The 14,274-nt window shown below is 44.1% G+C and overlaps 1 protein-coding gene across 1 annotated transcript; it reads left to right on the forward strand.

The window, feature by feature from the left end:
* Window positions 1-1,331: 1,331 nt before the first annotated feature.
* On the forward strand, window positions 1,332-3,480 carry TPBG (trophoblast glycoprotein). Its single transcript, XM_029223374.1, is given in 2 exon segments — window positions 1,332-1,683; window positions 1,685-3,480. Coding segments are annotated over 2 exon segments (1,260 nt in total). The 5' UTR covers window positions 1,332-1,500; the 3' UTR covers window positions 2,762-3,480.
* The last annotated feature ends 10,794 nt before the right edge of the window (window positions 3,481-14,274 follow it).

Below are 14,274 nucleotides of genomic sequence, written 5' to 3' on the forward strand. Positions count from 1 at the left end.
GCGTTGCTCTGTGACGCCTAAATCTACCCGGTTACTGCCATAAGTGCCCGAATCAGGGCGAATTCCACGAGATTCACCAGCGGTTTTGTTCCTGTCCAAGGTAAGTCCAGTATGCAAAACGAGGAACCACCATGGGATGTCGGAGAAGGGGGAGAAGAAGGGATTCCCTCACCTTTTCTGGCGCATTCCTCGTCAGTTTCCACCAGGGGGAGGTGCGCGGCGCAGACTCCCCCCCTCGCCTCCTTTACTCAATCCCCCCACTGAGGTCCGCCGAGGCTGGCCGCGCGGCCGGAGCAGCCACTCCGGCAGGCCTGCCCTCCCCCGACCCCCGGATTGGTTTTTCCCAGCTGCGGAGGTTGGGCCTGGGGCTGGGGTGCGAGGAGAGTCGGCGCGCAGCTCGGACCCGAGAAGTCCCCGCGACTCCGGTGGGACTGGGAGTTGTCTCGGGAGGTGGCGGGCGGGCGGGCGCGCGGAGGTGAGCGGTGGGGAGGTGGCGGAGAAGGCAGCTCCGGGGCCCCTCCCCTCGGGTTCCGCCGTCGCTTTGTTCGCGGCCTCTCCCCTCCCTTTCGGAGATGACTGGAATGCCCTCGGATCCGAGGGGCTGGAGGGGGCGCCAGCTATACGCTCCTCCACTTAATCCGAGAGGGTTCTGAGAGATGAAAATACTCCTGTAGCATGAAACTTCCCTCTCATCCTCACCTGGGCCGGGAGGAGAAGTCCGGGCGGGGGGCGGAGACCCCGGAAGGCAGGTAGTCTGCGGAGACGGTGGGGGGAAGGACCTGGGAGAGTGAGAAGTTTGGCCGGGAGGCGCTGGGGATTAAGCGAGAAGTTCGATGCGGGGGAGCGGGGGTGGGGGGTGGGGGACAGGACGAGTGGGATCGGGAAAGGAGGAGGGCGGGAGCTGCAAGGGTATATATAGTAGGGGCCGCAGCAGACGGAAGACTTTGCGCTCCGGCATCTCGGGTCGCGCGCCCCTCTCCCGGGGTACGGATCTGCGGGGCGCGCTGGGGGAGGCGAGGCTCGGACGGGCTTAAAGGAGGGAGGTCTCGGGTACCGAGTGGGGACGACTTGGCTGGCAGAGGCCGGTTCCTGCACTCGGGGAGCTGCGGGCGCCGCTGCCCCTCACGCTTCTCTCCCGCTTGTCCCAGGTCGCGCCTCGGATCCTGCGCGAGGCGCCAACAAAAGAGGCAAGGAGGTACCACCCGGGGGCGGCTGCTGGAAGAGGCGCGGAGGAAGAGCGCGGCGCTGAGCGTCCCGACCCGCCGTGCGTACTTTCTGGAGGGAAGGGGCGGGGGACTCGGCCCCGGGAGGGGGACGCCCGGCGGCGAGGGGGTTAGCCAAGTTCCTGCAGCAGCGGCGGCGGCAGCGGCCCTCCTCAGCTTCCACAAGACCAAAGTTTTCTCCAGACGCTTCCGGCCGGCCCGCGCCCTCCGGGCCCAACCTCCCGAACCTTCGGAGCGGGCAGCGTCCCAGCCCAGCTCCGGGGAGACCCGAGCCGCGATGCCTGGGGGGTGCTCCCGGGGCCCCGCCGCCGGGGACGGGAGGCTGCGGCTGGCACGGCTGGCGCTGGTCCTCCTGGGCTGGGTCTCGTCGTCCTCCCTCCCCTCCTCTGCGTCCTCGTCTACCTCCTCGGCGTTCCCGGTCTCCGCGGCGTCCGCCCAGCCCCAGCTGTCGGGCCGATGCCCCCCCGGCGTGCGAGTGCTCCGAGGCGGCGCGCACCGTCAAGTGCGTTAACCGCAACCTGACCGAGGTGCCCGCGGACCTGCCCCCCTACGTGCGCAACCTCTTCCTCACCGGCAATCAGCTGGCGGTGCTCCCCGCCGGGGCCTTCGCCCGCCGGCCGCCGCTGGCCGAGCTGGCCGCGCTCAACCTCAGCGGCAGCCACCTGGAGGAGGTGCGCGCCGGCGCCTTCGCGCATCTGCCCAGCCTGCGCCAGCTCGACCTCAGCCACAACCCGCTGGCCGACCTCAGCCCCTTCGCCTTCTCGGGCGGCAACGCCAGCGTCGCGGCCCCCAGCCCCCTGGTGGAACTGATCCTGAACCGCATCGTGCCCCCTGCGGCCGAGCGGCAGAACCGGAGCTTTGAGGGTGTGGTGGCAGCGGCCCTGCGAGCAGGCCACGCGCTGCGCGGGCTCCGCCGCCTGGAGCTGGTCAGCAACCGCCTCCTCTACCTGCCCCGCGACGTCCTGGCCCAGCTGCCCGGCCTCAGGCACCTGGACCTGCGCAACAACTCGCTGGTGAGCCTGACCTATGTGTCCTTCCGCAACCTGACACACCTCGAAAGCCTCCACCTGGAGAACAACGCCCTCAAGGTCCTGCACAACGGCACCCTGGCAGAGCTGCAAAGCCTGCCTCACGTCAGAGTCTTCCTGGACGACAATCCCTGGGTCTGTGACTGCCACATGGCGGACATGGTGGCCTGGCTCAAGGAGACAGAGGTAGTGCAGGGCAAAGCCAGGCTCACCTGTGCATTCCCGGAAAAAATGAGGAATCGGGTCCTCCTGGAACTCAACAGCTCCGACCTGGACTGTGACCCTATCCTTCCTCCATCCCTGCAGACGTCTTATGTCTTCCTGGGTATTGTTTTAGCCCTGATAGGCGCCATTTTCCTACTGGTTTTGTATTTGAATCGCAAAGGGATAAAAAAGTGGATGCATAACATCAGAGATGCCTGCAGGGATCACATGGAAGGGTATCATTACAGATATGAAATCAATGCGGACCCCAGGTTAACAAACCTCAGTTCTAATTCGGATGTCTGAGAACCGCGCGAGGACAGAACAAGGACAGCTATGCATGAGATGTAGACTTCAGCTTTTGTCCTGTCCTAGGCTTGCTGCACCACCACCCTCCACTGTAGCTGCCACTGACCTTGACTGAAAGCAGTGAAGGGAGTTTGCTCCCTTATGTAAAGTTTCTTGGTGTGTTCTGCTACTGTAAGACAATGGACAACTGTGCTTAGTGTTTTATCCTCTTCCTTTTCTGGGAAATCAACACATCTGGAGGGATGTTTTCAAGTTTCAGCATGAACATGGCCTCCTGGCTGTCTGTTTCTCTTAGTACAGTTCAAGGTTATCAAGTGTACTCCCACAGATAGCATTCAACAAAAGCTGCCTCAACTTTTTTGAGAAAAAGACGTATTTCATAAATATCAGTTTTATTCTCATGTACCAAAATTGTGGAGAGAATGATTGCATTCCATAAACTGCCCGCAGACCTTAGCAAGCTCTTCAAAGTAACTCCATAGCACACAGGAGCGCCTGCATCTGAGAGCATGCTTACATTTTCCTGTTCTGCATATTACAAAAAATAACTTGCAACTTCAGATAACTTCTTTGACAAGTTACTTTTCTGATTGCAGTTTATATGAAACTGTGCTGACGTTTTTTTATAAACTGCATCGAGATCCAGCAAACTAAATTGTTCCCAAAAAATTAAATAAAGATTCTTAAAAGAATTACAGTTGTGTTCAAGTTTACTATTTGAAAAAAAGATTAGGGGCAGTGATATTAAATGGTCTTGGTTCTGATGATAATTAAGGTGTTAGTTATTATAGCTGAGAATGAAACGGGAGCAGTGTCTTATACAGACAGACTTTGGAGATAGTTTTGAGATGGTGGATCCTTTCAGGGTTTACATAGAGAATTTGAATATTCATGTGAAAGTTAATGCTATTCATTAAACAATTTTGTAAAAGCATTATAAAGTTCGTAAGAGGGAAGAGTTCGGTATGATAAGCAGTTCACAGTGTGGGGCTTTTTCTAGACTATGTTAGGACAGAACAAAATTATTTACGTAATAAAACTCTCCACGTGAAATTTTTCTGTGGATTTTTAGAGCAGAGTACGAAACAAATATAATGCAAATAAATGTATGAAAATGAATGTCTCAAGACATAGAATATTCTAAAATAAAAGATTTAAAAGAGTAACTTTAAAAAGTTATAAGGTCATAATGTAAATTGGAACTTAGATTTTCCTGAGAATATATTTTTTTAAATGCTTAAAATGGAACCTATAGGGTTGATAGTTTGATTATCAGAGATTGCTAATGTGTTTAAAAAATAATTGTTATGGTAGGATATGAATTTGAGGAAATAACCAGAGATAACTGTCTATGTTTACAAACGAGTGTCTCAACTAATCGTAGGTTCTTATGTTCAGTTCAGCACTTAAGAATTTGGGGACATTTTGATTTTAGCTAAACTCTATGTTAGTATATACACCTTTGTGAAGAATAAATCACACTTAGGTGTAAATAAAAGCAATTGATTAATCAAGTGATATTGTCAATAATAGACAAGATTTTTTTCAGAGTTTATTTGCCAAGTAAGTTTAAAAGTAAATTCCATTAATCTCTAAACTCTTATATAAAGTGACTTTTAATTTAGCCATTATTGCTTAATTTAAAGTGTAGGTAAACTTGTGCAAGTCTTAGGGCCCTTCTTTCCCTTTAAAATGATCACGTTCTGGTGGGCTTCCCTGGTGGTGCAGTGGTTGAGAGTCCGCCTGCCGATGCAGGGGACACGGGTTCGTGCCCCGGTCTGGGAAAATACCACATGCCGCGAAGCGGCTGGGCCCGTGAACCATGGCCACTGAGCCTGCGCGTCCGGAGCCTGTGCTCCACAACGGGAGAGGCCACAACAGTGAGAGGCCCACGTACAGAAAAAAAAAAAGATCATGTTCGGGGGTGTTTTATATTTGAAATAAAATTTAGGTTTCCATACTTTTATAAATGAAATAGGATTAGACAGTACTTTAGTTCTAGAAATCTTTTTTACAATAGAAGCATAGAAAGCTTTTTCCTCTTTGAGTTAAATTCAGAAGTTTTCAAAATAGAGCTAAAAATATCTGAATCTGTTCCTTGTTTAGATTAGATTAGACAGACAGAATATGATGTTTTAATTTTAACTATATTAAGTTCCTTAAGGCTCATTTTATGAAATAGTATGCATTATTTTGGGGTTATACGTCAGATCCTACAATTCCTAAGAAAAGGTTAAATATATGGTACTTAATATTATTCCATTAAACATTTTAAGTGTTCACCAGGAATTCATAAACTGGCTGGCTGCCATTATTTCCTAAGGGTGATGCCAAAACACAGCCAAAAAATAGTGAAAACATCTAATAAATAAAAGCACACCATCTTAGGAATACACTGCCGATGGGCTTTCATTGCTAAGTCTGCTGATATTGTAGAAAACAACAAATTGTAATATTTATAGCGCCTCTGTTCAGAAGAATGATTTCTCCTTCATCATGTGATAATCTAACAGTTAAAAACTGAGCTCTATCTAACATCCAGGAAAGCGCTAGATTTGTCAGTCTAGCTTTTCTCATCAACTCACTGAAGCAGAATCTGTGACACAGTGAAGCCGAGTTTTTGCCCATTAGGTGATGGCTTTTTTGAAGTTTATGATTTTCTGCTTCTTTTTCACCCCCTTGCTTCTTCCTTTGTATAAACTTCCCAATTTTATATCATATCACTGCTTGCTCTTCCCCAGTACATGGAAATAGATATTCTTAAGGTAAAAAATATTACTGCTTGAAAACATTTGTTATTGTGTAGTCATAATACTCGAAGTCTATATGCTTATAAGGCATTCTGAGTTCCTTGGCAGATAGGTGCTATATAAATCCAATAAGGATTATAGGCAAAAAGAAAATGAAAGTATCGCTTTAAGTGCACTTGTTTTAAACACTGTTCTTTAGTACCATTATGCATTATTGATCCTAGAAACCTACAAATAGTCCATTTTTCAAAATTATTTTGGTTGGTGATATACTTTATTACTCAGCAAAGGTTTCAGCAGAAAACACCCTTCATTTTTCCTTTACAAGTTTCATTTGAAGAAAGTTAGAAAAATACTTAAAAATTTAAGTACTTGATAAATCTCTCAATTTAAAAAGCTATTAAAATGTCCAATAAATTTCAATTTAAAGTGACAAGAATTTAGGCTAATACAGCTATTTGACCCTGAATTGTAACTCGCCCTTTTCAATGTAACAATTCAGTTTGCAACATTAATATATGTATCATCAATTTTGCTGCCCCATGCGACTCAATGGTGACCCATGAGGCACATTTATACCTTATAACTGATAGATCTTTCTTATAAAATAAGGCTTCTTTGAAGCACATTTGATAACATTTTTTAAAGAAAAAAGAGCTACTTAAATTGATACTATCGATAATAGACAAGATTTTCTTTTTTTTTTTTTCAGAGGCGGAGGAAGGATTGGTTGAAATAAAAGGTACATTCTTTTAAATACCTTGATTGGCAGCAAATGTGGATTATGCTCATCTCAGTATTTAATTGGAAATAAGTTACAACTTTGTTATCTGACTTTTTAATTAAAGTGGGTGGAATAAAAGAAGCTCCCAAATGAACTATGATTGTTTCCTTAGGTATTCCGTTTGACTCTGTCCCTTTTGGACTAATGTTCCAAATAGGAGGCTTACCTTCTTTAGGACATCAGAGGCTTTGTAGCTCTAGCTTGGGAATCTTTCCTATCATTTCTGCTGGTTTGCAAGTTAAAACCAGTTTGGCCCGTGCTTTCTTTCTGCTGCAAAATCCAGCCTTCAGAGAGCAGCACCCTGCAGTGAAGACAGACATTTTTCAGATGAGATTCAAGTTTCACTTTTACACTTGTGCAAGGATCTTTCACAGTAAAGGAGAGAGAAGGAGGAAATTATATTTCTAGATCATATATGAAAAATACCTTGATGATGTATTTTTAAAATCTTTCAGTAATACTGCAGCACTGCACTAGAAAATAATTAGTTTAAGAAAATATATTCTGTATTGCCTAGGTGATCCTGTCTTTTAGGAGGAGAAAAACAGCTCCTTGAGGATGTTTTGTACAGGTATCTTTCCATCCCTAGTAATGTTTGATTAAAAATTCAGGCTGGGGCTTCCCTGGTGGCGCGGTGGTTGAGAGTCCACCTGCCGATGCTGGGGACACGGGTTCGTGCCCCGGTCCGGCTGGGCCCGTGAGCCATGGCCGCTGAGCTTGCGCGTCCGGAGCCTGTGCTCCGCAACGGGAGGCCACACAGTGAGAGGCCCGCGTACCTCCCAAAAAAAAAAAAAAAAAAAAAAAAAAAGCAGGCTGGTTTTATGTTTTATCTTAAAACATTTTAGCAGCTCTAATTTTGTCATGGGTTAAAAAAATCTAGATTTAAAAACATTTAATATATGATTTATGTATTTTTGAGAAGAAAAAGAATTCTTAGTATTTCAAAACTGGATGGGCTCTTAAATGTGTCAAGCCCAGTTTCCCATTCTACAAATGAAAACCTGATAATTGTGACATGTTAAATAGCAACAACTAGGACTAGATCTCAGGGTTCCAGACTCCCTTTCTAGTTCTTTTTTTGCCACATGGTGGTATTGCTAATTACCTACCTTGAGACCTTTGAAATTCTCTTGTCTAATTTAAAAAAAGGCAATTGACGTGAATTTGTTTTATTGTTTTTGCTCTGTGCTCAAACATTCACTACATTTGTTTAAATTTCACTTTCAGTGCATTCAAAAAATTAAGTGTCAGACCCCAGAATATGCTTACATAAAGTTCCTCTGAGTCCATAGTATGATAGGAAATATTTCGGAAATTTAATGGTGATATTTCTTTGGAAGAGAAAACAACTCTGGAAAGCTGTGTGAGCCTGTGTAATTCTATCTTAAAAGATGAGTTAGCTCAGCTGGTGAGAACACCAAACAAATGAGACCAAGTTCACAGGCCGTGAAGTCGGTCAGTCACCAGGTGAGCAGTCAGCTTTGCATGCTCTGCTCGGCTCTCCCGTCTGGCACCCACTCCGGGTGCACGCTACCACCCTTCCTCTGAGGACCGAGACCAAACAGGGAATCCAAATCGACGGAAATCCACCATCACCCTGGAAAACCAGTGGACTGACGGGCCAAACCCCAGCAGCTCTGCTGCTGCTGTGCCAGTTCACTGTCTCTACATATACAGGACCAAACTCATGACAGTCCCAAAGTCCTGTAGCATGCATGCCACAGATCGCAAAAGGTTTCTCATCTTACGTGAATTTTGAGAAAAATCTATCATCGGTGCCTTTTAATGTGTCACGTGGGAAATTCATTAGGTTTGCTTGGCTACTGAAAATGAAAATGTGGTATAAGATTCAGGATCATGGTTACCATGTCACAAACCTGTATGTTAAGTGTTTATAAAAACAGAAATGCAGTTTAGCTGACATTTTCTGCTAATAGGATTTATTGGTGGTTCCCATTTGGACTTGGTGAATGTAAGGATACATTTGCTTTTAAGGAAGCCAAAGCTTAAAATATAACCAACTATAATATTTTTTGTGAAAAGTAAATATTTGGGAATATGTTTTCAAGAACCTGAAGGTGTTATCAAGATAGGCTTTTTTAAAGTGGAAGTTTACAGTTCTCCTGACCTCCCTTTCGCCCCCCACAGTCCTATTTGTACAACTTTGTGTTTTCTTCCCCTAAAGAGGACCATGATACATAACATTTCAAGGTGACGACTTGCACACAGGAGAGCTGGACTGACTGAAACAAAAGGGCAGTCAATTTACAAACGTTCCTTTCTATGTGCAATGCAGATTCTCTGAGTTTGACAATACAGCTAGTTAAATGCCTTCAAGGAAGACTTTAATCTTTCAATTAGACACATTCTGTATTTTTATAGATCATGGCAAACACATGGCTATCAAACATTTAAAGGACACTTTTTTGTTTTTTGTTTTTTTGCGGTACGCGGGCCTCTCACTGTCGTGGCCTCTCTCACTGCGGAGCGCAGGCTCCGGATGCGCAGGCTCAGCGGCCATGGCTCACGGGCCCCGCCGCTCCGCGGCATGTGGGATCTTCCCGGACCGGGGCACGAACCCGTGTGCCCTGCATCGGCAGGTGGACTCTCAACCACTGCGCTACCAGGGAAGACCTAAAGGACATATTTTTAAATTAACTCATGTTTCTCGTAGATTATTTAAAAATACAGTGGGGACAAACACCATGAATAATCCTATCACTGAGGAAAAGTGCCTTAATGTCAAGATAAACTGCTTCCTGTTGGCATCACGCTGTACCTGCCTTTCCACTCACAATGTTGTGACCATCCCCTACTACCATTAAAAACTATTTCAGGGCTTCCCTGGTGGCGCAGTGGTTGAGAGTCCGCCTGCCGATGCAGGGGACACGGGTTCGTGCCCCGGTCCGGGAAGATCCCACATGCCGCGGAGCGGCTGGGCCCGTGAGCCACAACTACTGAGCCTGCGCGTCCAGAGCCTGTGCTCCGCAACGGGAGAGGCCACAACAGTGAGAGGCCCGCATACTGCAAAAAAAAAAAAAAAAAACCAAACTATTTTAATAGTTTAAAGTACTGCAGACAATCACATATTTTACACACATAGGATGTTTCTTGCTAATGTTCTCATAAGCATCGTTATACCTATCTGTGTTTCTACGTCTCCCATATTTTTCCCTTAAAGTAGATCCTTGAATGAGAATTACTGCAGCAGAGGGTAATCTTTTTCTTCTAAACTCTAAAAATATTTTTGATGTCTATTTAAGAATATTAAATGTGGAACAACATCGTTCACTATATGATTTTCTTAAACAAAGTACTGAGTGCTCTGTGGACAGGATTTTGAACAGAAAGAAACTCTAAGCTGCTAATTAACTTGTCACTGTTTTTGATCCACAAATGTCTACTCTCTGTTAAAATACCAAAATTAGAAGATAGCTAAGTCCATAACCCAGTTATAAGTGTGTATGTGTGTGTTGCAGGGTTGGGAGAGGTGATATGGGGTGTGGAGGAACCTCTGGGAAACTAGTTACAAGTTAGCAAGCAGTTTTTAAGACAAACCTATGTTTTCCTGAATTCTACTCTCTTTTTAGATGATTTGTGTGTGTGTTCTTAGAATTAATTTACATTCATGCACGTGATTTAACTGTGCTAATCTTACTCTTAATCTGCTTTAAAATTTCAGTGAAGTCCTATGAGCCATTTATTCAGTTCATTCCATAGATACCTATTCAATGCTTTCTATATACCAGACACTGTTGTTGCATTGGATTAAAAAATGAGTTTCTGACATAAAATTGCTTCTGATCCAGTTGAGAGGATAAACAATGATAATAGCTAACGTTTTATTGAGTTCTTAGTATGAATCAGGTTCTAGGCAAAACCCTTCACGTGTAAGATCTTATTCTCATTGGAAGAGAAAATTGAGGTTTAGAGATGCTAGGTGACTTGCCCAAGCACAACCAGGTAGCAAGAATCAGATGTGGGATTTTTTTTTTTTTTGGTCTGTTTCCAGGACCTGTGCTGTCAACCCCTGAGCTTCAGAAGCAATAAGATGTGAATGACTTTGTTATAGGGTAGAATGTGATAAAGCACTGCCAGAGATTCAAACTGTGTGATATGGGGTTCAAAGCAGGGAGAGAGCTTGTCTAATTGGAAGATTCAGAAAATCATTCATGGAGGATTGGCTTTTAAGATGATTTTGAAGAAGGGCCGATAGAGACAGTGGGTAGAAGAGAAAACTCAGGACAGAGCATAAGCACAGAGAATGGAGGCAATTAAAGACCAGGTGCATTCTGGGAACAACAGCATTTGAAGAATGATGTTTATCAAGGAGAATAGTGGAGAATGAGACTACAAAGATAAATCTGTATTTACGATCAATAGTTTCTATTTAATTCAGTGGACAGTGGGGGAGTTATTGGAGGTCTATGAGCAGGGGAGTGATACGCATAGATGTGGTCATCCCCTAGTGGGTGAGATCCACATCTCCTCCCCAAATAAGTTTGGATATCAAGCCTGATGACACCACACATGCATAAAGAGGGTAGCAAAAGGTTTATTACTCCCATACGGGATTTTCTGGGAGGGTAGAGCTTGGCTTTGTTTTTCATTGTGATTAGGGGGTGGGACCAGAGTGAGAGTTGGGGTATTTGTGGTTTTAACTACCCAGCAGGTGCCAAGGGATGAAGCTCATGGGCCTTCTTAGGAGCTTGCCCCAATGTGGGACAGAAAGTGGGCAGGGGGGTATGAGCTTGAAAGCTGTCAGTACTCAGACATCACAGATGAAATCAGACTCAATTATAATTCACCACTGACGTTTGATTGATGATATGCTATGTCTTATTTAATTGATGTTGAACTTATTTAAGTAAACTATTATAGCTCTCTGAGGCTTACAGCATGTGGCCATTAGTAAGGTGAAAGTTCCATTGAATGTCTCGTTAGAGTCTATGGTATTTGTTTTGAGAAGTGAAACGCATGCCTTGGTCACCATCAGTAATGTCTGGGACTCTGAAAGGGATAAGAAATGTCTTGAGAAGGCCTTTTATTTTGGCTCTAGTATGGGCAAACTTTATGTGGACCTTGATTTTTATCTTAGGTATCTACAGGGCAATCAACTCCTTGGATAAGGAGTTGTTGCCATTGGTCAGACTAAACGGATTTTTTTTTTTTTTTTTTTTTTTTTACAGATTCTGTACAAACATGCACTTTGGACCAATTTTTGATCAAGCATTTTCCATCACTAAGATGACTGCATGAAGTTTGGCCAGTTGTGCTGACCCTTGAATCTCATCCTTGATCTAGGCTGACTTGGTTAGGTGGTGGATAGCAGCAGCTGGCCAGAAAGCTCCATCACATGTTATGGTGACCTTATCACGGATAAAGTAAAGTTCATCCTGAGTAATCACAAACACACGCACACACACACACTCTCCAGGTGGCCAGCAGATCTCCCCCCCCCTTTCCCCTTTGGAAACCATAAATTTGTTTTCTATGTCTGTGAGTCTGTTTCTGTTTTGTAAATAAGTTAATTTGCATCATTTTTTTAAGATTCCACATATAAGTGATATCATATGGTGTTTGTCTTTCTCTGACATACTTCACTTAGTATGATAATCTCCAGGTCCATCCATGTTGCTGCAAATAGCATTATTTCATTCTTTTTAATGGCTCAGTGATATCCCATTGTATATATGTACCACATCTTCATTATCCATTCATCTGTCGATGGACATTTAGGTTGCTTCCATATCTTGGCTATCGTAAATAGAGCTGCTATGAACATTTGGGTGCAGGTATCCTTTCGAATTAAAGTTTTCTCTGGATATATGCCCAGGAGCAGGATTGCAGGATCATATGGTAACTCTATTTTTAGTTCTTTAAGGAACCTCCATACTATTCTCCATAGTGGCTGCACCAATTTACATTCCCACCAACAGTGTAGGAGGGCTCCCTGTCCTCCACACCCTCTCCAGCATTTATTATTTGTAGACTTTTTTTTTTTTTTTTTTGCAGTACGCGGGCCTCTCACTGTTGCGGCCCCTCCCGTCGCGGAGCACAGGCTCCGGACACGCAGGCTCAGCGGCCATGGCTCACCGGCCCAGCCGCTCCGCGGCATGTGGGATCTTCCCGGACCGGGGCACTAACCTGTGTCCCCTGCATCGGCAGGCAGACTCTCAACCACTGCGCCACCAGGGAAGCCCTATTTGTAGACTTTTTGATGACGGCCATTCTAACCGGTGTGAGGTGATACCTCATTTTGGTTTTGACTTACATTTCCCTAATAATTCGCGATACTGAGCATCTTTTCATGTGCCTCTTGGCCAACTGTATGTCTTTTTTGGAGAGATATATATTTGGTCTTCTGCCCATTTTTCAGTTGGGTTGTTTGTTGTTTTGATATTGAGCTGTATGAGCTGTTTGCATATTTTGGAAATTAATCCCTTGTCGGTCACACTGTTTGCAAATATTTTCTCCCATTCTGTGGGTTGTTTTGTTTATGGTTTCCTTTGCTGTGCAAAAACTTTTAAGCTTAATTAGGTCCCATTTGTTTATTTTTGTTTTTGTTTCCATTACTTTACAAGATGGATCCAAAAATATGTTGCTGCAATTTATGTCTAAGAATGTCCTGCCTATTTTTTCCTCTAGAAGTTTTATAGAATCCGGTCTTACATTTAGGTCTATAATCCATTTTGAGTTTATTCTGAATATGCTGTTAGAGAATGTTCTAATTTCATTCTGTTACATGTAGCTGTCCAGTTTTCCCAGCACCACTTATTGAAGAGACTATCTTTTATCCGTTGTATATTTTTGCCTCCTTTGTCATAGATTGACCATAAGTGCATGGGTTTATTTCTGGGCTTTCTATCCTGTTCCATTGATCTAGGTGTTTATTTTTGCACCAGTACCATACTGTTTTGATGACTGTAGTTTTGTAGTATTGTCTGCAGTCAGGGAGCATGATTCCTCCATCTCCGTTCTTCTTTCTCAAGATGGTTTGGCTACTCAGGGTCTTTTGTGTTTCCATACAAACTAAAAATTTTTTGTTCCAGTTCTGTGAAAAATACCATTGATAATTTGATAGGGATTGCATTGAATCTGTAGATTGCCTTAGGTAGTATGGTCATTTTAACAATATTGATTCTTCCAATCCAAAATCACAGTACATCTTTCCATCTGCTTGTGTCATTATCAGTGTCTTTCATCAGTGTCCTATAATTTTCATAGTAGAGGTTTTTCTGCCTCCTTAGGTAGGTTTATTCCTACCTAAGGAGGCAAATGTATTGGGATCCCCAGCTATAATTGTTTAAATGTATTAGGATCCCCAGCTATAATTGTAACTTGGGCACCAGTATTGATTAAGGCCTTTAAGGCCAATGGGTGCATCTTAGCTGATGTTAAAATTAATTTAGAACCAGTGTTGTAGAGGCACAAAAGCCAATCAGTGCTCTGTTGGATAAATTATTTTAGTATATTCTGGATTCACAATTGGGCCAAATTGCTGAACTCTGTTTCATTTCTGATTCCTCACCCTATAGCAAAGTCCCTCATACCTCTACTTGGTGGTTACTGGATATACTTTGGAGGGTTCTACTTTACTCTGCTCATATTTATAAGTTTCTTCCTACAGAGAGTCCCAACTCAGTACTGTCAGGGCCCCTCCATGGTGATTACTGCTTTAATGGGTTGAGAGACACTGGTCTTAAGTCAGTTTTGAAATAACTCTTTGGCATGTTGATAAATCTCTGCACTCAATAGGACCCATAGTCTTTGTTGGTCCATTTTGCAGTTATCCAACAGAGTAATGGCATCCTTGGCCCTTAAAAAAGATTTTTTTAAGTACAGTTGACATGCAATATTGTATTAGTTTCAGGTATACAACATAGTGGTTTGACATTTATATACATGACACACTTCTTATTGGTTTGCCCAGATGTGAGGCAACAAATGAAGAGGGAGGAGTGGGGCTTGAAAGT

Source organism: Monodon monoceros, unplaced genomic scaffold (genome assembly GCF_005190385.1).
Source record: "Monodon monoceros isolate NGI ecotype Baffin Bay Population unplaced genomic scaffold, NGI_Narwhal_1 Super_Scaffold_15, whole genome shotgun sequence".
NCBI lineage: Eukaryota > Metazoa > Chordata > Mammalia > Artiodactyla > Monodontidae > Monodon > Monodon monoceros.